General features: G+C 46.5%; 1 protein-coding gene across 2 annotated transcripts in view; it reads left to right on the top strand.

The window, feature by feature from the left end:
* PDE10A (phosphodiesterase 10A) overlaps window positions 1-27,342 on the top strand; it is a 796,398-nt gene that overhangs the window by 348,471 nt on the left and 420,585 nt on the right. For both annotated transcript variants that reach the window (XM_082252527.1, XM_082252528.1), the window contains exon 2: window positions 26,022-26,147. In XM_082252527.1, coding sequence (XP_082108653.1) covers window positions 26,022-26,147 — 126 coding nt within the window. The remainder of the gene's footprint in view (window positions 1-26,021; window positions 26,148-27,342) is intronic.

The raw sequence follows: 27,342 nt of genomic DNA, 5'->3' as shown, positions 1-27,342 counted from the left end.
AAGACTGCGTTTTTTTCTAGTAGGAGAATCCACCAACTGCGACATGTAGTTATCCTGTAAGGTTTCCATGAATAGACAGGCCTTTTGTGAGTGTGAAGTCCCCTCTACCCAGTCAATGTGGGGATAATTGAAGTCCCCCAATATGATGACTGATCCCAGTTTTGCCACTTTACCCAATAGTGCTAAAAATTCCAGCTCTACCTCCTCCCTTTTGGTTAGGTGGCCTATAGCAAACCCCCACAATTACTTTTCCCTTTTCTCCTTCCCTATGGAGTTCTACCCACACGGATTCTAACTCCATACTCTTTCCTTCCGTAATGTCACTTCTCTCTATCACCTTTACATTGTTCTTGACATAGAGACATACCCCTCCCCCTCTTTTTCCTACCCTGTCCTACCCTTGGATATTGGCCAGCCAGTCATGTGAGGGGTCGAACCAAGTCTCCGTTGTTCCCACAAGGTCTATGTCCTCCTCATGTATGAACATTTCCAACTCATCCATTTTATTAGCTAGGCTCCTGGCATTAGCATATACACTGTGTGAAACTAGTTAACCCTCTTCCTCTCTTGTCTGTAGCTCATCGGTGTTATGCTTTTATGGATATTTAAATAAAGCTCATTTGAGTCTTCTGTGGGAGTGCAGCCATCTGATTTTTCATTCACCTTCATGCAGCAGATGTCCTTCTCCCAGCTGGGCTCCTGTCAGGCCCATCCACTTCATACTCCAAAGGTCAATGCTAGAGTGCATACATAATCTGCAGGGTTTATTAAAAATAAAGTGGTCCGGTATACAGCAGAAAGCCAAACCATAGCTATAAGCAAGCTTGGCGAGCTGTGACATGTTGGATTTCTGCTGAATAATGGACCAATTCTTTGGGTTATATATGTACTCCATCGTTGACTTTTTCTTGTATATAATATTGATTGTATGCCAACAACTAAGTAGTGAAAGGCTCTGATTGAACTGTTTAGTTAGGCACTTGCACTAAATCATTATTTTTAAAGGTAAGTGAGATTGCACAGATATTGCATTATGTATGACCAGCTTTACATTGGCCTTAACGTGGTTCTAAAGGCAGAAGGGTTTTTTATCCTAATGCATACTATGCATTAAGATAAAAAAAAACCCTGTGTGCAGCAGCCCCCCTTCCCCCCCCCCCCCCCAATACTTAAGGCCCCATTTCAATCCAGTGATGTTGCATGAGAGACCGCATTGGGGTGCCAATTGACTCCCGCGGCGGTCAATCAGTCAGTGAGCCAATGAGGAGAGAGAGTGGGAGGGGCTGAACCACAGTTCTGAGTCTGAGTGGACACACACACAACAGCAGCTCGGCTTGGGTGCCCCCATAGCAAGGTGCTTGCTGTGGGGGCAGGAGGGAGGGGCCAGGAATGATAGCGAGGGACCTGAGAAGAGGAGGCTCTGGGCTGCTCTGTGCAAAACCATTGCTCATATAAAATGTTTGTTGTTTTTAAATAAAAAATAAATAAAAGACTTTAGTATCACTTTAATTTAGGGTCTTTACTTTTTAGGCTTACATTTTGATTCTAAGATGTTTTTATGTTGTGCTGTTTAGCTTAGTAGAAGGTTTTGATTTAGGGAATTGCCTGAGCAACCTGTGACATAAAGGAATGAGGCACTTTGCACTACGAGACAAACTTGAGGCACTGCATGTAACTCATGAGGCATTACATTTGTGGCGTGGATTCTGAGAAAAGCTGTTTGTACTAGAAAGCAAATTTTACTGGTGCGCCTCCTGTAATTTACTATCTGTGTGTGCAGTAACTTACTATCGCCTCTCTTCTTGTGTGTGGGTGCCTGCAGGATACGAGTGGCTGCTGGAGATCCAAGTACGATGGATTTACTTAAAAGGATTTTTGATTTGCCTTGTTATCCTGGGCTTTCTGAAACATTTATAAATGATGGAGGTTAATCAGTTGAGCCTTCTGGCAGTGCTATGAATGGAAGTGCTTAGGGCTTGTTCACACTTGCTCAAAATACTGACGTGTATCAAGTGCGCCTATAGTGACAATGCATGTTAATAAGTGAGGTTGATAAGCGTTAAATGAGCATTAAAAACGCTTCCCCCAAACATCCTATGCACGTTTGCGGTGCGATTCACAAGCGATTTTGGCTTGTTAACCGCTTGCCGACCAGCCGTCGTAGTTTTACTGCGGCAGGTCGGCTCTGTCCCTGTAAAACGTTTTGTGAGACCGCTAGCCCGCGCACGAGCACCGATTGGCCACGGGAAGCCAATCAGTGGGTCCGGCGGCTGCAATTGCCGTCGGGCACCCGCGATCGCTCTCCCCGTGGAGACAGAATGGCGGGCTGCCGTTATAAACATGGCAGACCACTGTTCTGTCAGTTATGAACACAGGGGTCCTGTGTTCCTCTTATTTAGAAACACAGGTCTCTGTGTTCATGCAGCAAGCCCATACCCCCCCCCCCCCTCACAGTTGGCACTCCCTAGGGAAAAATTTACCCTTTGATTGCCCCTGGTGTCAACCCCTTCCCTGCCAGTGTCATTATTACAGTAACTGTGCATATTTTTAGCACTGATTACTGTAGTAATGTCACTGGTCCCCCCAAAAGTGTAAAAAATGTCAGGTGTCCGATCTGTCCGCGGCAATGTAGTAGTTCCGCTAAAAATCGCTGATTGCCAAAAATTAAAAAAAAAAAAGTAAAAATTACAAATTTTTCCCCTAATTTGTAGATTCGATACATTTTGCGCAAACCAATCAATATACACTTATTGGGTTTTTTTTAACAAAAATATGTAGCAGAATACATATTGGCCTTAAATGATGAAAAAATTTGATTTTAAATTTTTTTGGGGAATATTATATAGCAGAAAGTAAAAAATATATATTTTTTTATTTTTCAGAATTGTTACTCTTTTTTTGTTTATAGCGCAAAAAATAAAAATCGCACAGGTGAAAAAATACCACCAAAAGAAAACTCTATTTGTGGGAAAAAAAAAAGGACACCAAGTTTATTAGGGTACAGCATCACACGACCGCACAATTGTCGGTTAAAGTAATGCAGTGCCATATCGCAAAAAATGGCCTGGTCATTAAGGGGTTAAATCCTTCTGGTCCAGAAATGGTTAAAACCACTCCACAAACTCCTACAATTCCTTTATTAAAAATAAAAAAAACAATATTACCCGGTGTAGATCCATCGTCAATCACCTGCCTGCCGCTACTGCTGACCCGAAGAAGGAAAAAAAAAAACTCTGCTTGTGACAAGGGCTCCTACCAGTCTGCCTGCTCAACCGCTTGACATTTCTTAAATAGCTAAAGGGTGGGGCTACTCAGCAACATAACTTGTGATGTCACCAATCCAGCATGCAGCGGTCAATAACGTCACAAGGGGCGCGGTGCCACCAGGTGATGTTGCAGGGGGGCCCTTCCCATTAGCTGTTTAAGAAATGTCAGGCGACGGAGCTTGATGATCCCTTGAAACAAGTCTTTCCAAAGGTGCTGCAAAAAAAACACACTTTTGCATCTTCAAAGAGATTCCTCTGACTTTCTCATTCCAGAAAACTGCAAATATGTTTGGGGGATTTTAGGCAGCTGCCATGACTCAAATCCAGTGACATTGGGTGAAAAGGCATTTGAAAGCAGGTTAAGCCATCAGGCAGGTAGCCAACTGATTTTTTTTTTCCCCGAGTCCCTTATCCAGAGGGGGGGGGGGGGGGGGGGGAAGAATGCACCCGGGCTTGTGTCCCTGGCATTTCAACCCAATGAGAATTCCTGAAAGCTGTTCACCCCCCTAGAAATGGCCGCTTAGCAAGCCATGCTAGATACATGTGTGTCTAAGCAGGCTGGAATTCAAGATTTGAGGAGCCTTTTTTTTTTTTGGTGTGGGGTCTCCCTCGAAGGTTATGCCTTGGGGGAGGAACCCCAAGTGTTTTTTTTTTTTATTGCTGGCAATGCTTGTTTTTACATTCAGCTGTCAGCGGGTAAGCCCGCTGGCAGCTGATGACACATTGGTTGTTAAGGACATGGCTGATGGCTTCCCAGCCCACTCCTCAACCAGCTAAAATTCGCACTGCAGTGCGGTCGTGGCGCGTTACCATAGGCTTGAATGGGAGACGCTGAAAGGCTTCAAACGCCCCCTGACTCAACGTGAGGCTTCAATTTTTATGCAACGCTAACATGTTTTGATAGAATGGACAGCACATAGTGCTGTTCACGTTATCAATTGCATAGGCATTTAAAGGGGCATTTTTAATGTAAACTTTACCTTCGTGTGATAAAAAGTTAAAGATGAGGTTATCTAGACATCTGCCTCAATTTTAAGACCCCAAAAATCATGATTCTGCTGTAGATCCCAAGACCTTGCAGGCTAAGGTAAAGGCTAAGTGAATAGACATTCATTTTAAAGCACATTAGGGGAAATTAGGGGAATTCTGTGCAAGTTGTGTTATTTAGAATGCTTTAGTGAATTATTTACATACAGTGGGTACGGAAAGTATTCAGACCCCCTTAAATTTTTCAATCTTTGTTATATTGCAGCCATTTGCTAAAATCATTTAAGTTCATTCTTCTTCCTCATAAATGTACACATAGCACCCCATACTGACAGAAAAACACAGAATTGTTGACATTGTTGCAGATTTATTAAAAAAGAAAAACTGAAATATCACATGGTCCTAAGCATTCAGACCCTTTGCTCAGTATTTAGTAGAAGCCCCCTTTTGATCTAATACAGCAAGGAGTCTTTTTGGGAAAGATGCAACAAGTCTTTCACACCTGGATTTGGGGATCCTCTGCCATTCCTCCTTGCAGATCCTCTCCAGTTCTGTCAGGTTGGATGGTAAACGTTGGTGGACAGCCATTTGTAGGTCTCTCCAGAGATGCTCAATTGGGTTTAAGTCAGGACTCTGGCTGGGCCATTCAAGAACAGTCACGGAGTTGTTGTGAAGCCAGTTCTTCGTTATTTTAGCTGTGTGCTTAGGGTCATTGTCTTGTTGGAAGGTAAACCTTCGGCCCAGTCTGAGGTCCAGAGCACTCTGGAGAAGGTTTTTGTCCAGGATATCCCTGTACTTGGCCGCATTCATCTTTCCCTCGATTGCAACCAGTCGTCCTGTCCCTGCAGCTGAAAAACACCCCCACAGCATGATGCTGCCACCACCATGCTTCACTTTTGGGACTGTATTGGACAGGTGATGAGCAGTGCCTGGTTTTCTCCACACATACCGCTTAGAATTAAGGCCAAAAAGTTCTATTTTGGTCTCATCAGACCAGAGAATCTTATTTCTCACCATCTTGGAGTCCTTCAGGTGTTTTTTAGCAAACTCCATGCGGGCTTTCATGTGTCTTACACTGAGGAGAGGCTTCCGTCGGGCCACTCTGCCATAAAGCCCCGACTGGTGGAGGGCTACAGTGATGGTTGACTTTCTACAACTTTCTCCCATCTCCTGACTGCATCTCTGGAGCTCAGCCACAGTGATCTTTGGGTTCTTCTTTACCTCTCTCACCAAGGCTCTTCTCCCCCGATAGCTCAGTTTGGCCGGACGGTCAGCTCTAGGAAGGGTTCTGGTCGTGGTTCTGGTTCTGGTGCCTTGCCACAATTCTGTCTCTGAGCTCTTCAGGCAGTTCCTTTGACCTCATGATTCTCATTTGCTCTGACATGCATTGTGATCTGGAAGGTCTTATATAGACAGGTGTGTGGCTTTCCTAATCAAGTCCAATCAGTATAATTAAACACAGCTGGACTCAAATGAAGGTGTAGAACCATCTCAAGGATGATCAGAAGAAATGGAAAGCACCTGAGTTAAATATGAGTGTCACAGCAAAGGGTCTGAATACTTGGGACCATGTGATATTTCAGTTTTTCTTTTTTAATAAATCTGCAACAATGTCAACAATTCTGTGTTTTTCTGTCATTATGGGGTGCTATGTGTACATTCATGAGGAAGAAGAATGAACCTAAATGATTTTAGCAAATGGCTGCAATATAACAAAGAGTGAAAAATTTAAGGGGGTCTGAATACTTTCCGTACCCACTGTACTGTGGGCAATTATGTCATGTAAAACCCTAAATTGGTCTTCTGAATAATTTACAGTTCTGTTGTCGCACACACGAACAATAACTTTCCAAAATCCTCTTACGTCCTCCAACAGTCGCCGTCCACTCATACAGTCTTCACCAATGGGTATTGACTTCCTCTCCACAGGAGTAGCTAGGCATAAGACTTGTTAAAACAAAAGCATTAACATAGACCCACCCATGGGGGCTGTCCCACTGGTCAATACCCCCCTGCAGTAAGCCATCCCAACTCAGTTTGTCTTCTGCCTAGCTTAGGAGTAGATAGGCTTCCCTGTGCTGGGACTACAGTCTCAGCCTTCTAATCTATTTTATGATTTTTATTTGCAAAATGTCATTTTTTTTCTTTGCATTGCTAGCTGTTTATTTTGTCAGCTTTAGTTTAGTCTGATCTTCGGACGAAGATGGATTTTGGGGAGCTGGGAATCGGACTGGTCGCCTTGGTTTTCCAGGACAGAGGGTCAGATGGATCCCCAGCCTGCCATCGAGCGTTCAGCCATGTGTTCGCCCTGGCACTACGAACGACCCATCCCTGTCAGCAGGGATGCAGTCTGTGAGGCTGTGAGGTGGCTACCTCACTGGACACGTCTGCGGTTTGTCCGTACTCTGTGGTGTCCTGCGTTTTGGCTGACGGCATCCCCTGCCATTTGAGGGCAGTGGTTTTCCGTTTGATGAGAGGCACCTCACGCCATCCGGTACAGGTAAGTACTCTCTGTGTGGGGCCTCTGTCTGGGGCTGGCAGTCCTGTGTGGCTGTGGTATCCCCACATGTCTGTTCATTTTTGGGGCTCCCTGATGCGATCCCTGCGGGGGTCTTTAATTTTACTGCTTGCGCTGTGTGTGTTTTGGGGGCCCCTCATGTGTCACTTCGTATGTTTGGAGGTGCAGACTGCGCGTGTGGCGACCGCTGTGATTGAAAACCGCCGCTCCACCATTTTAGGTGTGGGCAGCATGTCTGGCTTCACTATGGGCTTTTTACACAGCATTCTATGTAGTGATTTTGGCGCCTTCCGGTGCCATCTTGTGTGTGGCAACAGATCGTTCTGTGCACATGTCGGCGGCCATCTTGCCGAAGCCTCCCATTACATCCTATGGGCAGCCATTTTCCCTTTGAACTATATGCTGCAGGCTGTCTCTGGCGACCTCACTTCCTTTTCCTCTGGAGCAGACTAATTTGGCTGCTGTGGTGGCAACTTTAGTGTCCAACATGGAGGTACTGATGACTGAACGGGCTGCTAAGAAAAGGTCTAGGATCTCTTTCTCTTCTGATTCAGAAGGTGATGTGGTTGCTGTAGGTGGCGTGCCCCTTTCGGGGTCTCGCTCTTCTCAAGACCCGCAAGAGTCTGAGGGGGAGGCGGAGGTGGAGGGGGTAGATGATTCTCCCCCTGGGTCACCTGAAGAATGTGCAGCAATGGATGCGCTGATTCTTTCCGTAAAGGAAACACTACATTTAGAGGATAAGCCCAATCCTCCAGGAATTGTGTCCTCTTTTGGTACACATAGAACCCTCAAGAAGGTGCAGGTTTTTCCCTGCCCCGCTGAGTTTCATCACACTGTGAATGAACATTGGCGCAGCTTGAAACGCCCCTTCACGGTGCCTAAACGGTTTCAGCTGCATTAACCTTTTGCGTCTCTGACGGATTCGCGCTGGTGTGTGGCTCCCCCAGTGGATCACACTGTGGCCTTATTGAACAAGGCTACCCTGGTTCCCACTGAAGATTCCCCGGTGTTCCGGGATCCTACGGACAGGAGGTTGGAATCCCTTGCCCGCCATGCTTACATGGTGGCAGGTTCCATGCTAAAACCTATTTTCGCCTCTGTCATGGTGGCTCAGGCGGTGGCAGATTGGACGAAGGTGCTTAGACGCACTCTCGTGACTGATTCTGCACCCCCTGCTACGCTGGAGATGGTGGACCAAATTCATCAAGGTATCATGTATTTGTGCGATGCGGCCTTGAATGAGGCCCCTTTGGCTGCGCGCCTGGCTAGTGTTGCGGTGCTTAACCGTCGACTGATCTGGTTGAAGAGCTGGTCGGCTGACCAGACATCACGGAAAACGGTGGCTGATTTTCCTTATGCGGGGTCTCGCCTTTTTGGTGAGGCCCTGGATACTTTGGTTAAAGCGGAGTTCCACCCTGGTTATACATTTTTTTACAAAAATACCCCCGGGACAGTCAGGGCTAGCACATTCCACAATGGCTAGCCTCTGATCTGTCCCGGGTTGCACTTACCTTTCAGGAGATATACTTACCTTGAAATTGTCTTCTCCAGCGCTGCCATCTCAGGTGTGGGCAGCTTGAAGCCAGCACGATCCTCTTCCGCGTCCTCTTCGGTCCTCTTCCTCCTTCTTCGGTCCCACGATGCACTGCACCGGCCCCGACGTCACTTCCGGGTCGCGCGCGTCATCCCTCCACAGCTTCTGGGCATGCCCAGAAGCTGTTTAGAAGGGGATGACGCGCGCGCCCCGGAACTGACGTCGGGGCCGGTGCAGGCGCAATGATTCCTGGGAGCTATGACGTTCAGCTCCCAGGAATCATTGCAAAAGCCAGGAAGTGACGAATCGCCGTGGCCGCCGAGGGGAGGAAGAAGGAAGTAAGGTGAGTATATTTTCTCTAAAAGGTAAGTGAAAAAAAAAAAAAAAATTGCGATTATCCATTTGTTTTTCAGGTGACCGGGAGCGAGAAGATGGAGGTAAGTATAAATTTCGGGTGGAACTCCGCTTTAAGGGAGTCACTGGGGGTAAGAGCACTCTGCTGCCCCAGAATCCGAAGAACAAGTCTTTTCGCAGAAAGCGGGTCCCGCCTTTAAACCAAATCAGGGGTCCTTTCGTGCCTTCAAGACACAGAACAAGGGCAAACCTTTCAAGGACCAAGGTGGCCCGAGAAAGCCCTGGGCGGGAAAACAGAAATCCGACCACGCCGGTGCGGCGGCTCAGTCCGCCTCTGCCTGAAGGGACGCCCTCACCCGTTTCAGGGGTGGGGGACGTTTGCGTGGTTTTCTCCAACCTTGGCTGCTCCGAATTCCGGACAGGTGGGTTCAGGAAATCATTCGATCAGGGTACAAGATCTAATTCCTTTCGCGGCCGGCAGACAGATTCTTGCCCTCAAATCTTCATTTGACCCCAGAGCGTTTGCAAGACCTGCGTCGAGCGGTGCAGGATCTCCTTGCCCAGGGGGTGATCGTCCCGGTGCCTCATCGGGACAGATTTCGGGGGTTCTACTCGAATCTGTTCACTGTGCGCCCAGAAAGGAGGGCAAGGTATGTCGTATTCTGCTTTGTTCGCGTTCGCAAGTTTTGGATGGAGTCTCTCCGTTCGGTGGTGGCCTCCCTGAGCCCGGGAGAATTCATGGCTTCTATCGACCTGAAGGATGCGTATCTGCACATCCCCATTTTCGAGGGCCATCAGAGGTACCTCCGATTCGCTATAGCGGAGGAGCACTGAGCACTATCTTGTTCGTGGCGTTGCCCTTTGGTCTCGCTTCGGCTCCAAGAGTTTTTACCAAAGTGTTGGCGCCTGTTCTGGGCCTGTTGCGGGCACAAGGCATTTCGGTCCTGGGATATCTGGACGATCTCCTGTTAAGATCGAGTGCCAGCCAGAGTCTGTTGCGCGATCTGTCAACCACGGTACAGACGCTTCAGGAGTTCGGTTAGACCATCAACGTTCAGAAGTCAACATTGTCTCCTTCGGTTCATCTCCTCTATTTGGGGATGGTTCTGGACTGTGCTCAAGCAAAGGTGTTTCTGCCGGAGTACAAGCTCCGGACCCTGCAGACCGAGATCAGGTCCCTCAGGGACAACAAATCCTCGTCACTCCGGACCTGTATGCGGTCCCTGGGGTTGATGGTGTCAGCCTTCGAGGCGATACCATTTTGCTCAGTTTCACACGCGATCTCTCCAAGCGGAGATCCTGACCAGGTGGGACAGACTGCCTCAGTCCTTGGACATAAGTGTCTATGAGTCGCCAGACCAGATTGGATCTTCTGTGGTGGCTTCAGTCCCCGACTGTGTCGGAAGGAAACTCCTTCCGGCCGTTACTATGGACGGTGATTACCACGGATGCCAGCCTGTCAGGCTGGGGTGGCGTCCTGGGCAACCTGTCTGCCCAGGGCACATGGTCGGAGGAGGAGTCCTCCTTTTCGATCAACATATTGGAATTGAGAGCGATCAGGCTGTGTCTATTACAGTGGTCGGATCGGCTTAAGGGCCGCCCTGTACGGGTACAGACGGACAATGCCACCGCGGTGGCTTACATCAACCACCAAGGGGGCACCAGGAGTGCCCGGGCGGCCCAGGAAGTGACCAGCATTCTGTCTTGGGCCGAGACTCATGTCCCGGCGATTTCGGCAGTTCACGTTCCGGGTGTGGAGAATTGGCAGGCCGTTTATCTGAGCCGCCAGACCCTGGATCAGGGGGAATGGTCCCTACACCCGGAGGTCTTTCAATTGCTGTGTGTGAAATGGGGATCCCCGGATGTGGATCTGTTCGTGTCTCGACTAAACAACAAAGTGGAAAGGTTCATGGCCAGAACGCGCGATCCGCTGGTGGCACCTTGGCATCAGTATCGTCTGATGTATGCCATTCCTCCAATTCCGTTGTTGTCCAGGTTCCTTTGCAGGTTGGCATCGGAACCGACTTTGGTGATAATGGTGGCGCCAGACTGGCCACGCCGGTCCTGGTACGCGGACATCGTTCACCTCGCCGTAGAGCCTCCTTGGCGGCTCCCAATGCGGGAAGATCTTCTATCTCAGGGACCGATCTTCCATCCTGCTTCACAGTTTCTGGCTTTAATTGCATGGCTGTTGAAAGCCAGGTCCTGAGAGATAGGGGTCTCTCCTCAGAGGTCATTCCTACTTTGATCAAGGCTAGAAAAGCCTCGTCTGGTAAGATTTATTACCGTACATGGAAAGCTTATTTTGCCTGGTGTGAGTCCAGGGGCTTCTCTCCTCATTCATACTCTGTGGCGAGAGTGTTGGCTTTCCTTCAGTCTGGTGTGGATCAGCGCCTTGCGCTGGCCAAGATTAGGGGCCAGGTATCTGCACTGGCTGTCCTTTTTCAATGCCCTGTGGCATCTCATTCTTTAATTCGCATCTTCCTTCAAGGTGTGCGTCACTTGGCCCTTAACTCCATGGGACTTGGAGGGTGCCCTTAACTCCATGGGACTTGAACTTGGTTCTGTCCGTGTTACAGCGTCCTCCCTTTGAAAACATCAGGGAGATATCGTTGCCTCTGCTGTCTAAGAAGGTTGCCTTTCTAGTGGCGATCACTTCGGCTCGCAGAGTGTCGGAGCTGGCGGCGTTTTCATGCGCTCTCCTTACCTGGTGGTTCACAAGGATAAGGTGGTCTTTCGACCCAATCTGTCTTTTCTTCCTGAGGTGGTTTCTGATTTTCACTTTAATAAGGACATTGTTTTTCCTTGGATGTTGTCAGGGCGATCAGGGTTTACCTGTCGTCCACTGAATCCTTTCGTAAATTGGATTCTCTCTTTGTCCTTCCTGAGGGACCTTGGAAGGGTATGGCTGCGTCTGCGGCGACCATTGCCAAATGGATCAGACAGACGATTGTTCAGGCCTATGCTTTGAAGGAACGGGTTCCACCGTTCCCTGTAAAGGCGCTCTCTACCAGGTCGGTGAGTGCGTCCTGGGCCTTCTGGCATCAGGCTTCGGTGGCCCAGGTGTGCAAGGCTGCGACTATGTCGTCAGTGCACACCTTCTCAAAATTCTACTAATTGATGTTCTGGCATCAGCTGATGCCTCCTTTGGCCGCAAGGTTCTATGTGCGGCAGTGCCATAGGGAACCCTAATTTTTTTGTGGGTCCCCAGCTGTTGGGGTTGTTTTGCCCCTCTGGTTATTTGCTTTCCTGGGTGGTTGCTCCTGTTGAGCCTTTTCTGTTGCCCAGAAGGTTCTCTTAGTTTTCGTGTAAGGTTCCTTTCTCTGATATGGGTACTGCGTTGCCTTTTCTACGGTTGCGTCTCCCACCCCTCATGTCTACACTGCTTTGGGACATCCCATTGTTGAAGACTGTATGAGTGGGCGGCGACTGTCGGAGGACGTAAGAGAAAACTGAATTTTTGTAAAATCTTACCGTAAAATTCCTTTCTCTGAGTCCTCCGACAGTCGCCGCCCCCGCCCCTCTTTTGGGGCTCTTGTACACTTACTGCTATGCTACCAAAGTTGGGTTGGCTTACTGCAGGGGGATATTGACCAGTGGGACAGCCCCCATGGGTGTGTCTATGTTAATGCTTTTGTTTTAACAAGTCTTATGCCTAGCTACTCCTGTGGAGAGGAAGTCAATACCCATTGGTGAAGACTGTATGAGTGGGCGGCGACTGTCGGAGGACTCAGAGAAAGGAAATTCCGTTATGTCCATAATCAAGGAAAATATCTTTGGCAGGATAGGATTTTCTTCAGTAGTGCCTATAGGAATGCAAACTTTGGCACCCAGCAAAATATCTCTCTTCTATGATCAGCTCCCTTACACAGACTCTTCTGGTTTACTAATCTTTACTAGCCTTTTTTTTTTGTGCAGAGAAGTACAGTATATTTGAGATTGCTGTATTTTTTTTAATGAGAACTATGCTTGGCAAAGTTGCCTGTTTGGCTCTATCAACTGTTGACACAGGCCTACATGGGCCTAATGGCAATTTTGACAAGGTCCGTTCAGATCCGCCTGTTCGTTTTTTTGGCGGATCTGAACGGTCCCCCCATGCATCTCTATGGGGCATCGGATGTCAGCAGAGACATATCCGCTTACACCCAATCCGATCCGTCAAATCTGGACGGATGGAAACCCTATTTTCCATCCGTCCAGCGGATTGGATAGGATCGGATGAGAACGGACCGACGGTCCGTTCCCATCCGATTCCCCCATAGAGATCTATGAGGCTGTGACAGCTGTGTCTCCGCACACAGCGCGGAGAACAGCTGCCATTCTCCTGCTCAGCGGGGGATCGGCGGCTCGATCCCCGCTGAGAAAAGCGGAGTCCATTTGACGGACACACTGTGTGAAAGGATCCTAATTCTTTAACCTAGATAAATTTAATTACCTTAGTTTTGGAATGTGGCTGTCAGGTGACTTCTGATTTGTAAGATCCCACAAGATCTTACCTGGTGTACACAAGATGGCTCACAAAACCAAGATGTCACATCCTTTATATTGTGTGATTTATGTTGATTTGCAAACGTACATTTTGTGGTTACTGGATTAAATCTGCACAAATCAGTTGTTTGCAGTAGAAGGTATATGTAACATACAAACTGGCACCATAATTGTGTACTATCCTAATGTCTGTAGTTGTTGGGTAAGACCTACTGATTCCTGCACCGTCTGCTCCATAACTGAGGGTATTGTTGGGTACCACCCACAGACCAGAGAGCTGGCCAGATTACTTTTATGCACTACAAGTACCTTGCCTGTGATCTAGGCAAAATAAGCTCTGGGAACCATTAGAAGCAGAAGAAGCACCTAACCTGTAATGGGTCTTAAGCCCCGTACACACACACAGATCGTCGTCATACAAACGTCGGCGGACGAAAGATCTGCCGATTGTACGCGTGTTAGTATGGTGCCTCCGACAGCTGTCTGCACACAATCCGCGGACAAGAGTCTTTCTTGCAAACATGAAAGTTTTTGTCTGCAGACACCAGAACGGACGATTGTTCGCCTGTCAGTACAGAAATCAGCCGACAGACCGCAGATTTGCAAGACTGGGCATGCTCAGAAAATAAAAAACACAGGGAAAGTTAACCATTACATGACATCACTTCTGCAGTCAGCTGAAGTCTGCGGACAAAATTCTTGTGCTGTCCTTGTGCTGTCTTTGCACTTTTCAACAGACACCGACATCCCGGGGAGAAAAGACGAACATTTGTATGACGACGATCTGTGTGTGTGTACGGGGCTTAACAATCTCAGAGGTCCCTGTGTGCTTGCATAGGCTGCACAATTGATATGTCTGCCATTGGCCAGCCACTAAAATGACAGCTCAGCGAAGTTGTTCTAGCTGGTCCTGGATTGAAACTTCGGACTGAGCTGTTAGCTAAAAAATGATTTACTCCTATGACTAATCCAGTTGTTGTGAGATTCAGCTTGAGCTATTGATGTGAGTTTTAAAAACTCTGCAAGTGTTTATCAACTAAAACACATAAAGAAAACTAGAGACTTGCTAGCTGGATAAAATCTTCATTATTTTCCTATATAATCTTCCTTTTTTAGTCCTGACCATAATAAATCTATGCACAAAAGCACTAGTCATACACTTTAACATTGTGTTTTTTGTGCCTCACTGTCCACACACCCCGATAATGTCATGGCTCGAGAAACCATCGCTGCTGCTTGACAGTTATGCACTTTGTAATGTGACTAGCCTCTATTCTTATCATAAATCAAACCCAGTGGTTTAAGTGGAACTTCACTCTCCAAAACAACATTGATTATGTTTAATCCTTCTGCTGCTAGCATTAGTAAATGGATATGAAACTATATCCTATTGTGTTTACATTTTATTTTATTTTTTTTATATTTTATTTAGTTACTTTCCTTTTTCTTGCCTAGGCAAATGATGTCATACATTCCAGGAAAGGAGGAGGGATTTTCTCAGCTAAGCACACTCTCCTGCATAATGCTACATTAATAATTTGCCCTTAATCAAGTTGGCCACAGCCAGAAATGCCAGGGTATTGATTTCTCAACAGAATAAAGCATAGAGACATGGATAGATGGGGGAGTTTTTGCTTTTGCATATTAAAAATGAATTAAATAGTGTTTTTGGTTAGTGGTGCTAGGATGCAGTGAAGATCCGCTTTAAATGACACTGGTTACGGATTGGTTTTCCTTGATGCTTTGAGTTGCTCATTCGTATGTATTTATTTACAGTGTACATTCCTTTTTATTTAGGCTTCTGTAGGATGTGTCAGTTGTAAGAAAATACAAAATGATTTGTATGGCTTATGAGTCCAATTGTTTGTGCTGAAAAAGAATCTTGGCTATTAAAGTTCACGATTACATTGCACAAGGTAATCTATGCTTATGTAGGCTTTCTGTATGCTTTATGTTTGTTCTTGCATTATTAGGGAACTATAGTACTTCCGTCCCCAGCAGAACTAATTAACACTGCTGCACATTCTGCCTCTGTGTTTATGAAAACAACTATGTGTTCCCTTGAGAAAAAATTCCTTTTCATATTTGTGCATCTTTTCTTTAGGCCTCATGCACATGATACTCCTGTTTGAGCATCTACTTTGCCAGACATTTTCTTCTATATGTATTTGCACGTATTTATGCGCATATGTGTTCACGCACACATGCGCATTTTTGTGAAAATGCGCAAAATGTATTCTCATGTTTTTGTTTGGGACAACATGTAAATGGGTATTTGCGGACATTTGTGCGTATTTGAGGCGTAAATAACTGACCAAAAAAGCAGATTTTTTTTTTCTTGTTTCCTGAAGAATACACGGTGCTTGTTTACGTGTCCGTGTGCATAGGCAAATTACAATGAACGGACTGTATTTTAGCTCTACTAAAAAGGAAAAAAAGAAAAAAAAAGCTGTACTGAGCTTTTTTTTTTTTTTTTCTTGTAAGCTGCACCACAGGTATCTCTGATATCCAAGTTGTCTCCCTCAGAGATACCGGTGGTTGCTGGCAATATTTCCCATACCCTGACCTGTAATAATCTACATCTGGTAAGAGTTTTATCCTCACTATCTTACAAGGTGAAAGATTCGGTTGTGGGAGGACTTCTTGCTGCACTACACCAGCCCTTGCAAGTTCTAAAGTGTATGCTATCTTGTTAGCTGGTAAGGGTACCATCACCATTTCCACTTTTCACGTGGTGTTGTGGAGGACACAAGTCTGTGAACCATTGTTGCACTTTCTCATTTGCACTTTATCATCAAGAAGTTTCATGTACACAAATTTACGGACTCTTGGGACTTGAATATTACAGTGCCTTGCGAAAGTATTCGGCCCCCTTGAACTTTGCGACCTTTTGCCACATTTCAGGCTTCAAACATAAAGATGTAAAACTGTGTCCCACTTGTTGTTGATTCTTCACAAAAAATTACAATCCTGAAGTGGAACAAAATTTATTGGATATTTCAAACTTTGTTAACAAATGAAAACTGAAAAATTGGGCGTGCAAAATTATTTAGCCCCTTTACTTTCAGTGCAGCAAACTCTCTCCAGAAGTTCAGTGAGGATCTCTGAATGATCCAATGTTGACCTAAATGACTAATGATGATAAATAGAATCCACCTGTGTGTAATCCAAGTCTCCGTATAAATGCACCTGCACTGTGATAGTCTCAGAGGTCCGTTTAAAGCGAAGAGAGCATCATGAAGAACAAGGAACACACCAGGCAGGTCCGAGATACTGTTGTGGAGAATTTTAAAGCTGGATGTGGATACAAAAAGATTTCCCAAGCTTTAAACATCCCAAGGAGCACTGTGCAAGCGATAATATTGAAATGGAAGGAGTATCAGACCACTGCAAATCTACGAAGACATGGCTGTCCCTCTAAACTTTCAGCTCATACAAGGAGAAGACTGATCAGAGATGCAGCCAAGAGGCCCATGATCACTCTGGATGAACTGCAGAGATCTACAGCTGAGGTGGGAGACTCTGTCCAAAGGACAACAATCAGTCGTATGCTGCACAAATGTGGCCTTTATGGAAGAGTGGTAAGAAGAAAACCATTTCTTAAAGATATCCATAAAAAGTGTAGTTTAAAGTTTGCCACAAGCCACCTGGGAGACACACCAAACATGTGGAAGAAGGTGCTCTGGTCAGATGAAACCAAAATCAAACTTTTTGGCAACAATGCAAAACGTTATGTTTGGCGTAAAAGCAACACAGCTCATCACCCTGAACACACCATCCCCACTGTCAAACATGGTGGTGGCAGCATCATGGTTTGGGCCTGCTTTTCTTCAGCAGGGACAGGGAAGATGGTTAATATTGATGGGGAGATGGATGGAGCCAAATGCAGGACCATTCTGGAAGAAAACCTGATGGAGTCTGCAAAAGACCTGAGACTGGGACGGAGATTTGTCTTCCAACAAGACAATGATCCAAAACGTAAAGCAAAATCTACAATGGAATGGTTCACAAATAAACCTATCCAGGTGTTAGAATGGCCAAGTCAAAGTCCAGACCTGAATTCATTCGAGAATCTGTGGAAAGAACTGAAAAATGCTGTTCACAAACGCTCTCCATCCAACCTCACTGAGCTCGAGCTGTTTTGCAAAGAGGAATGGGCAAAAATTTCAGTCTCTCGATGTGCAAAACTGATAGACATACCCCAAGCGACTTACAGCTGTAATCGCAGCAAAAGGTGGTGCTACAAAGTATTAACTTAAGGGGGCTGAATAATTTTGCAGGCCCAATTTTTCAGTTTATTTGTTAAAGTTTGAAATATCCAATAAATTTCGTTCCACTTCATGATTGTGTCCTACTTGTTGTTGATTCTTCACAAAAAATTACAGTTTTATATTGTTTGAAGCCTGAGATGTGGCAAAAGGTCGAAAAGTTCAAGGGGGCCGAATACTTTCGCGAGGCACTGTATGTGTGCAATATGCTCTGCCCTAGCTTTTTTGCTGTTGATATATTTAAAAAATTTCTTTGGGTTCTTTTTACTATCCTCCGCTATTTGTCTCTCAAAGTTGATTTTAGCCATTTTGATTTTGTATTTACTTTTGCCTCCTTGTATTGCTCGAAAGCCGATACTGTGCCCTCTGATTTATATTTCTTGAAGGCCATTTTTTTTCCCCTAATAAGTTTTTTAACATTACGGTTTAGCCAGCCAGGTTTGGCTTTGTCTCTTCTAAATTTATTTCCCATAGGAATGCACTGCATGATGCATTTGTTTAATATGTTCCTAAAGCATTACCATTTCTCTATCGCTCATTGACAGACGTAGTCTTCTTGATTCTCAAGAGCTGGGTTATGTTGTCTCCGCAGGAGTAGGACTAGGCAGAATGACAAAACGTTCTGGCTCCACCCTAGGGGGCAGTCCCTGAGGGTATATCCTCCCTCTCTCTGCTACAGGGAATCAGTTTTTTTCTGTCTAGTCAGGAGTAAGGACCTAAGTTCCTTGCTGGGATCTTTTGGTCCTGGCAAGACTTTTTTTCTTTAAGAAAAAGACATTTTTTAGGTAGTTTTCTCCAGTGTTTTTTTCCTGTGAGATCTTCAAGCAAAAATGCCGGACTGGGCGACACTTGTGGTCACCCCAGCCGGCCTACGAGCGCGTGCAGACCATGGCATTGCGCTTGGTCGGCCGCGACATATTCAAGTAAGTATGCGGGGCCGGGCGATGGGCTGGATGTTGAGATCCAGTGGTCACCCCGGTTTCTGCCTAAAAGCGCGTGCAGACCAGTGCGCTGAGTCGGCCGCGACGGAGTCCCAGTAAAGGGACTGACTTTGCGAGTTAAAAACTCGCTTGGACGCCAGGACCAGAGAGTCGAGGCGTCCACAAACCCCCACCCCGGTGGAGAGGGTATTGTGAAGAGAGGGTGCCTGTCGGTTCGGTATGGTGAGTAAACGTTCCCTTTTTTCCTCATTTATGAGGCAGTATATATTATGGGCCCCTCCATATATGGTCAGTATATATCTGATACTTACAAGTCCCCCTTGTAATACAGCATGTGTTTGTGGGAAGTGGACTTGGTTCAAGAGCTAACACTCTACCCAGCAGACTGTAACATTACAGCAGACATAGGAGGTATAATCCTACCTTATGTGCAGTGTATCTCTGTAGATCCATATGTCACCTCTGTGCAGGTGGATGTGCTGGGAAAACGATATCGGCGGTCCGCCGCCATTTTGCCGTAGACCGAATGCATATATGTCCTCAGGTCACGCCGGCCGCCATGTTTTTGGAGTCTTATGTCTCTTCTATGGGGGCGGCCATGTTTTGTGAGCCCAGCTTTCTCGTGGAGGGCTGGGAACGCCGGAAGGCGTACACAGGGGGCGGAGCCACGCCTTCTGCCCGGGAAAAAGCAAACAGCTCCTTCCAGTCTGTGTAAGACAGACGCTGGCTGCAGTTTGTTGGAAACTGCACTGCATCGGTTGGTGAACCTTGGGGGTCCCTCTCTCTCTCTCTCTGGGATCGAGAAGCAGGTACTCTGAGGGGCGCTATTGCGCTAGGGGGAGACACACGAAAAAAAAAAAAAAAAAGAAAAAGTTTTTTTGTTTTTGCTGGCAAAAGTGTCCTCTATTAACATGGACCCTGCCACTCATGTATCTCCTCCGGATCCCCTCGAGGGGTCTGCGGGATCCTCCAGCACCCCATTGACAATTGAATCTTTGTCAGCTATTATGGAAACTTTTGTGTCCCGGGTGGAAGTGGCTTGTCAGGGACAGGGCGCAAGAAAGCGACCCCCGCCTAACCCCTTATTATCTGAAACCTCGGATTCAGACTCTGAGCCTATTTCTGCAGTTGCAGGTACTTCATCTGGTATTGGTGTCTCGGGTCCTGTCTCTTCAGACAGTGAGGAGGATGTTTCGGCATCCGCCATAGCCCGAGAGGAAGCGTTGGTAAACGCACTCATTGTATCTGTTCAAGAGACTTTAAGGTTACAGGGTATTCCATCAGAAATAGCTGAAACTGAGATCCCCTTTGGGACTAAAAAGCGCATCAAAGTAGCAAAGGTTTTTCCATTGCCCAAATGTTTTGGCAATCCAATCGATGAAGAATGGCGTCTGCCAAAACGCACTTTTAATATTTCTAAACGCATTGACAGGCGTTATCCGTTTGAGGAAACCCTTATTAAGAAATGGACAGAACCACCTGTGGTGGATTCACCTATTGCTAGATTGAATAAAGCCACGGTTATTCCTTTAGAAGACGCTCCGTCTTTTAAAGATCCAGTGGATCGCAAGATAGAAGCTATGTCTCGCACCATGTTTTCCTTGATTGGATCAGCTTTCAGGCCAATAATTGCTATTGGTCTGGTTTCGCAGGCTGTAACTGAATGGACCAAGTGGTTACGCCGGGACTTAGAAGAAGTCCCTCAGGCGGTATCAGATTTGTTGGAACAAATGATACAGGGGTTACAGTTTGTATGTGATGCGGCGTTAGACGCCACTCCATTAATGGCGCGAGCATCAGTCTCAGCAGTGGTTCTCAGGCGTACACTGTGGCTAAAAGGTTGGTTAGCCGACCAAGGTTCCAAAAAAGCATTGGCTAATATCCCCTTTTCAGGAGAGCGTCTATTTGGAGCCAACTTAGATGAGATCATTAAGGATCTCACCGGTGGAAAAAGCACCTTTTTACCGCAAAATTTTAAAGGTAGAGGAACTCGTCAAAGACGAGGGCCTTCTTTTTCTGCTCACAAGAGGTTTTTTCGTCCAGCGGGTGAAAAAACTAAGTCCTCCAAAGCTCCTGCAGGAGGCATCAGGGGTCGTTGGTCGGGCAAGCAAAAGCCCGCCCCCTCCAGACCTGAAGATAAACCATCCAAAGCCTGAAGGTGCGCCCCCACCCATAACTGGGGTGGGGGGACGTCTTCGCCGGTTCCCGGATCCATGGCTTTCCAGAATCCCGGACAAATGGGTTTGCGAAGTCATAAAGTCAGGGTACAAGATCGAGTTTCGATCTCTCCCACCGGCGTGATTCTTCCCTTCCAATATCCGACTATCTCCGGATCGTCTAGAAGATCTGCGGAGAGCAGTCACAGATCTACTACAACAAGGAGTGGTAGTCCACGTTCCTTGGACAGAACGGTTTCAAGGGTTTTATTCAAACCTGTTTACAATACCCAGGAAAGAGGGCAAAGTGCGTCCAATTCTGGACTTAAGAGCGCTCAATTCTTTCGTCAACATAAGAAGATTCAGAATGGAGTCCATTCGCACGGTAGCAGCCTTCCTGCATCCAGGGGATGTCCTAGCGTCCATAGACATCAAGGACGCCTATCTTCACATTCCCATTTTCGCAGGACATCAGCGTTTTCTACGCTTTTCCGTAGAGGAGAACCACTATCAGTTTGTGGCGTTACCTTTCGGTCTCGCCACGGCTCCGCGGGTCTTCACAAAGGTGTTGGCCCCAATGTTGGCACTTCTGCGCCAAAGAGGTATATCGATTCTAGGTTACCTAGACGATCTTCTGCTTCATGCAGAGTCTCCTCAGACCTTGCTACAAAACATAGAAATTACTATGATTTCTTTACAGGAATTCGGGTGGCTGGTGAACCAGCAAAAGTCATTTCTGGTTCCCACCCAGAGGCTCGAATATCTGGGTCTAATTCTAGACACAGTCAGGACAAGAGTTTTCCTTCCGGTAGGGAAACTCCGAAAGATTCAATCAGCAGTCCAGTTGTTACTGTCCAACAGCTGGTCTTCCCTTCGGACTTGCATGAGGGTTCTGGGGTTGATGGTGGCTTCATTCGAAGCAGTCCCATTTGCCCAGTCCCATACCCAAATTCTTCAGCAAGAGATTCTTCTCAGATGGAATCGGAATCCGGAATCCCTGGACAATCAGATCCGATTGAGCAAACAGACCAGAGAGTCTCTGGTTTGGTGGCTTCGGTCTCCAATGCTCAGCCAGGGAAAGTCATTTCTGCCAATATATTGGACGATAGTGACCACGGATGCCAGTCTATCCGGATGGGGAGGAATTCTCGGTCAGTTATCTGTCCAGGGACTTTGGTCCCCGGAAGAATCCAGATTACCGATAAATGTATTGGAACTGAGAGCGATCAGACTTTGTCTGATTCACTGGACCGAGCAGCTCCAGGGCAGCCCGGTTCGGATCCAGTCGGACAATGCCACGGCCGTGGCTTATGTCAATCATCAGGGGGGCACCAAGAGTGTCCGAGCGGCCAAAGAAGTGGCTTGCATTCTTCGCTGGGCGGAACGATTTGTTCCAGCAATCTCTGCGGTGTTCATTCCGGGGGTGGAGAATTGGCAGGCAGATTATCTCAGCCGTCAGACCCTGGATCAGGGGGAATGGTCCCTCCATCCAGACGTTTTCCACCAGTTGTGCCTACGGTGGGGCACCCCGGATGTGGATCTGTTGGCATCACGATTCAACAGGAAAGTTCAGAGATTCGTGGCTCGCTCCCGCGATCCTCTAGCAGAAACCGCAGACGCACTGATCGCCCCGTGGGGGCAATACCAGCTAATATATGCCTTCCCTCCTCTCGCGTTACTGCCAAGACTTCTTCGCAGGGTAGAGGAGGAAGGAATCCCAGTAATCCTGGTAGCTCCGGACTGGCCTCGTCGAGCTTGGTACGCCGACATGGTCAGACTGGTGGCGGACGTCCCATGGAGACTTCCTCTCAGGGAGGATCTACTGTCTCAGGGACCGATCTTCCATCCTGCTTTACGATCGCTGGCTTTAACGGCCTGGCTATTGAGACCCAGGTGCTGAAGGACAAAGGTTTGTCAGCTTCAGTTATTCCTACTCTAGTTGAAGCAAGGAAAGCGACTTCCAGAAAGATTTATCATCGCACATGGAAGTCCTACATTGCATGGTGTGAACCTTTGGGGTTCCGTCCTCGGTCTTATTCGATTAGTCGAATATTGGCTTTTCTGCAACAAGGGGTTGAGCAGAAACTGGCCTTGAGTACTATCAAGGGTCAGGTCTCAGCATTAGCCATCTTCTTTCAGAAGCCTTTGGCTACTCATTCCTTGGTGCGGAATTTCATCCAGGGGGTGCGACATCTGGCTCCGCCAGTGCACGCGCCGTTACCCCCCTGGGATCTTAATTTAGTGTTGTCGGTTCTTCAGAAACCTCCCTTTGAAGATATTAGGGAGATTCCTCTACCCACGTTGTCCCAGAAGGTGGCCTTCTTGGTGGCTATTACTTCTGCACGCAGGGTGTCAGAACTGGCCGCATTATCTTGTCGTTCACCATATCTGGTGGTTCATAGAGATAAGGTGGTTCTTCGTCCGAATCCATCCTTCCTACCAAAAGTGGTTTCAGAATTTCATCTGAATGAAGAAATTGTATTACCTTCCCTGTGTCCTAAGCCCAGTCATCCTCGGGAATTTGCTTTGCACTCCTTGGATGTGGTCCGGGCGATCAGGGTATACTTGAAAACGACAGACTCGTTTCGCAAGACGGATTCACTTTTTGTGATCCCAGATGGACCCAAAAAGGGGTTGCCTGCATCTGCCGCGACCATTTCCAGATGGATCAGACAGACGGTAGTACAGGCTTATTCTATTAAGGGTCGGGAGCCCCCGTTCCCTGTTAAGGCGCACTCCACTCGGGCACTTAGTGCGTCATGGGCCTTTCGCCATCAGGCGTCAGTGGTCCAGGTGTGCAAGGCGGCTACCTGGTCGTCGGTGCATACCTTCTCTAAACATTATAAAGTTGATGTAATGGCATCGTCTGATGCCTCATTTGGCCGCAAGGTTTGCAGGCCGCAATTTGAGGAGACCAGTGGTCTACCTCGAGGGTTTTTTTCCGTTGGAAAATTTTTTTCTTTTAGTCTCATTCTTTATTTATAATGAGCCTTTAAAACTTCTAGTTTGGCACCGGTTGGGCCTACTAGATTGGATTTGATTTTGTCAATCCCACCCCCTCATTTGTGGCACTGCTTCTGGATGTCCCAGCTCTTGAGAATCAAGAAGACTACGTCTGTCAATGAGCGATAGAGAAAAATGGATTTTTGTAAGAACTTACCGTAAAATCCTTTTCTCTTAAGCTCATTGACAGACGTAGTACCCGCCCCTCTATCATTGAGTTGGGTTGGGTTAAATTCTCTGTACTGCTTTAAACAGAACTGATTCCCTGTAGCAGAGAGAGGGAGGATATACCCTCAGGGACTGCCCCCTAGGGTGGAGCCAGAACGTTTTGTCATTCTGCCTAGTCCTACTCCTGCGGAGACAACATAACCCAGCTCTTGAGAATCAAGAAGACTACGTCTGTCAATGAGCTTAAGAGAAAAGGATTTTACGGTAAGTTCTTACAAAAATCCATTTTTTTCCTCCGTGGTCAGTGATCCCAGGGTTTGGTCCCAGTTTACCCTTTCCATTAATGAGCACAATTTTGGAAAGTTTGCCCTTCTGAAGTTTTATTGTTCTTATGTTCCCCACTTGCCTTGTTATATTGTTGTTTACGCTAAATGTGATCATCCTGTGATCGCTAGAGCCCAGGTTGTCCTGGACTCCTACCTCCGAGATTAGGTCTGGGTCATTAGTAATCAATAGATCCAGGACTGCATTTTCTCTAGTAGGAGAATCCACCAACTGTGACATGTAGTTGTCCTGTAAGGTTTCCATGAATAGACGGGCCTTCTGTGAGTGTGTAGTCCCCTCTTCCCAGTCAATGTTGGGATAATTGAAGTCCCCCAATATGATGACTGATCCCAGTTTTGCCACTTTACCCAACAGTGATATAAATTCCAGCTCTACCTCCTCCCTTTGGTTGGGTGGCCTATAGCAAACCCCCACAATTACGTTTCCCTTTTCTTCTTCCCTATGGAGTTCTACCCACACGGATTCTAACTCCATACTCATCCCTTCCATAATATCATTCCTCTCTATCACCCTTACATTATCCTTGACATAGAGATATACCCCTCCCCCTCTTTTTCCTACCCTGTCCTTCCGGTACACCGAATACCCTTGGGTATTGGCAAGCCAGTCATGTGAGGGGTCGAACCAAGTTTCCGTTATTCCCACAAGGTCTATGTCCTCCTCTATGTCCTCCTCATGTACTAACATTTCCAACTCATCTATTTTGTTAGCTAGGCTCCTGGCATTAGCATATACCCCTCTTAGCTTTGTGGAAGTTGATCGTGAATGGTGATTATGTTTATTCCTGTTTGGTCTGATGTTTTCCCGCACAGACCCCCCAATTGACGTTATAGATCTACTGTCGCTGCTGACTCTACTACTGCCTTCTGTCCTTTGCTCCCTCCTCACTGACTCTACTTCTGAGCCCTCCCCCTGTCTCCTAGTTTAAAAGCCCCTCCAACTTGGTGGCCATCTTTCTCCCCAAAATAGCTGTACCGTCCCCATTAAGGTGCAGCCCATCCTTACTAAAGAGCCGGTAGCCGACTGAGAAGTCAGCCCAGTTCTCCAGGAACCCAAACCCCTCCTTCCTACACCAATTCCTCAGCCACTTGTTAAGTTCCCTAAGCTCCTTCTGCCTTTCCTGTGTGGCTCAAGGTACCGGCAGTATTTCAGAGAAAACCACCTTGGAGGTCCTATTTCTCAATCTATTACCTAAGTCCCTGAAATCGTTCTTTAGGATCCTCCACCTTCCTTTTACTTGGTCATTAGTGCCCACATGCACCATGACCGCTGGGTCATCCCCAGCCCCGCTCAATAATCTATCTACCCGATCCGCGATGTGCCGAACTCGAGCGCCCGGTAAACAACATACTGTTCGGCTACCGTGATCTTTTCGACAGATTGCCCTCTCTGTCCTCTTGATAATTGAGTCCCCAACTACCACAACCTGTCTAACCTTTCCTGAGTCACGGCCCCCCTTCTTCCTGGAGCCGCCGCTCCCCTGGCAGCTGGGGGAGGGCGCCTGCTCCAGCACTGCCACCCCTGAGCTGATATCCCCCTCAACCTGCAACTTGGCATATTTGTTAGGGTGAACCAACTCAGGATATAAAGAGTTCCTTTATGGAAAATTGTGGGATTTTCACAGCGTTTCAAAATGTCTAAGTGTTCCTGTATATACACAGCTGTTTTAAGTGTTTGAGTTTTGGCACCATAGTAATTTGTAATTATTTATGCGTTTGCAAACTTTGCCATTTTAGCAAGCAACTGGGTAACATGCTCCTCCTGTCCTGTCAAAAGATTAATGTGTATGTTTGTCTCTTCCGAAAAAGGTGGTACTCTGGCTCTCATGCTGGATCATTCGTATTTTGAGTTTTTGATTAGGAAAAACAAAAGTCACTAATTCTCTTTAACCAGGATTAAAAAGGATATAAACTCATTTTCTGTTTTTGGCATCGTCTTTTTTACCTGTATTTGAAATAATGGATTTTTTGAATAGTATTCTTTTTCTTCCTAGGCTTAACAGATGAAAAAGTGAAGGCATATCTGTCCCGCCACCCTCAGTTACTGGATGAGTTTGTATCGGAAAGCGTTGCTTCTGAAACTGTAGAAAAATGGATGAAGAAAAAAAATAGAAATGAAGGTGAGATTTGGTCATGTTTTATCAATGTGCTTTTTATATAGAAGGGACCCAATCAAGCTTTGAAAAGCCTTATAAACAACTGCAGGCACTTGCTGCTGGTGTTCATGGGAACATTTTTGCACCTGTACTGTTTTTTGCTGGGTTACTGTATGTTCAACACTAGCTGCAGAAGACTTTGGGCAAAGTTTCAGACAGTTTACAGACATTAAGTGTCGAAGCACACTTTTGCAAAGCTGTGCGTTGCTATAATTCAAGTGTTAACATTCCGTGCGTTAGTGCTTTATGGCGCCATTCATTTTGAATTGCTTCACACTTTGACACACATGTCTTACAGTGCCCCATAACCTACAGTAAAGCACTACCTTATTTTGCGGTGCACTGTCAGTTTTTTGGTCCATTCATGTGTGTTGGCAGCCCATTTAGAATAAACGGATGGCCTTGCATTAATACAACGTACATGAATATACAGGTCTGACCGGGCCTTTGGCAGATATAAAAAAAAAAATGTATTTTTATGTTTTGTTGATGGTCTAATACCTGTTTCTTTTGTGTACTGAACACTTGTTGACAGCAAACGTACATGATGCCTGCTGAGCTCTGTTCAACCTGATGTGAATAAAAACCAACTCATAAGGCATAACAGCAAAACATTTAGGCTGCATTCACACTTGAGCGTAGCGTTTTACCGCGTTTTTTACCGCGATTTTACCACGATTTTACTGCGATTTTTACCGCGATTTTCAGGCGTTTTTTTCAGGCGTTTTTGGAGGCAGGCATTGACATCTATCAAAAACGCTGGTAATCAGCCCAAAAAGAAGCTCATGTACTTTTTTCAGCTACAGGCGTTTTGCAAAACGCTCAGATGTGAACAGGGGCCATTTAAATGAATGGGGTTTTACTTGTTGGGCGTTTTGGAACGTTTTTTTGGGCGTTTTTGGAGCTGAAAAACACTCAAAAACGCCCAGGTGTGAATGGAGCCTAATGTTGCTGCAATTTATGGGCAAGTTCAGCTCAAATTAAACCTAGCATTGTTTACTGCACATCCAATCACAAAAGAAATGCTTTCGAAAGTAATGCATGACAAATGCTATGTAAACACAGTACATTTACAGTCATGCACTAATGTAGGCTAAAGATGGCCTTTAGTAGGAGCTGAGCTGGAGATAGTGGCTGCAGAGGGCTGCAGACATGCCCC

Source organism: Pelophylax lessonae, assembly GCF_965119305.1.
Source record: "Pelophylax lessonae genome assembly, chromosome: 3".
NCBI classification, from domain to species: Eukaryota; Metazoa; Chordata; class Amphibia; order Anura; family Ranidae; genus Pelophylax; species Pelophylax lessonae.
The sequence above is the reverse complement of the archived record's forward strand: the minus strand, read 5'-3'. Positions and strand labels throughout refer to the sequence as shown.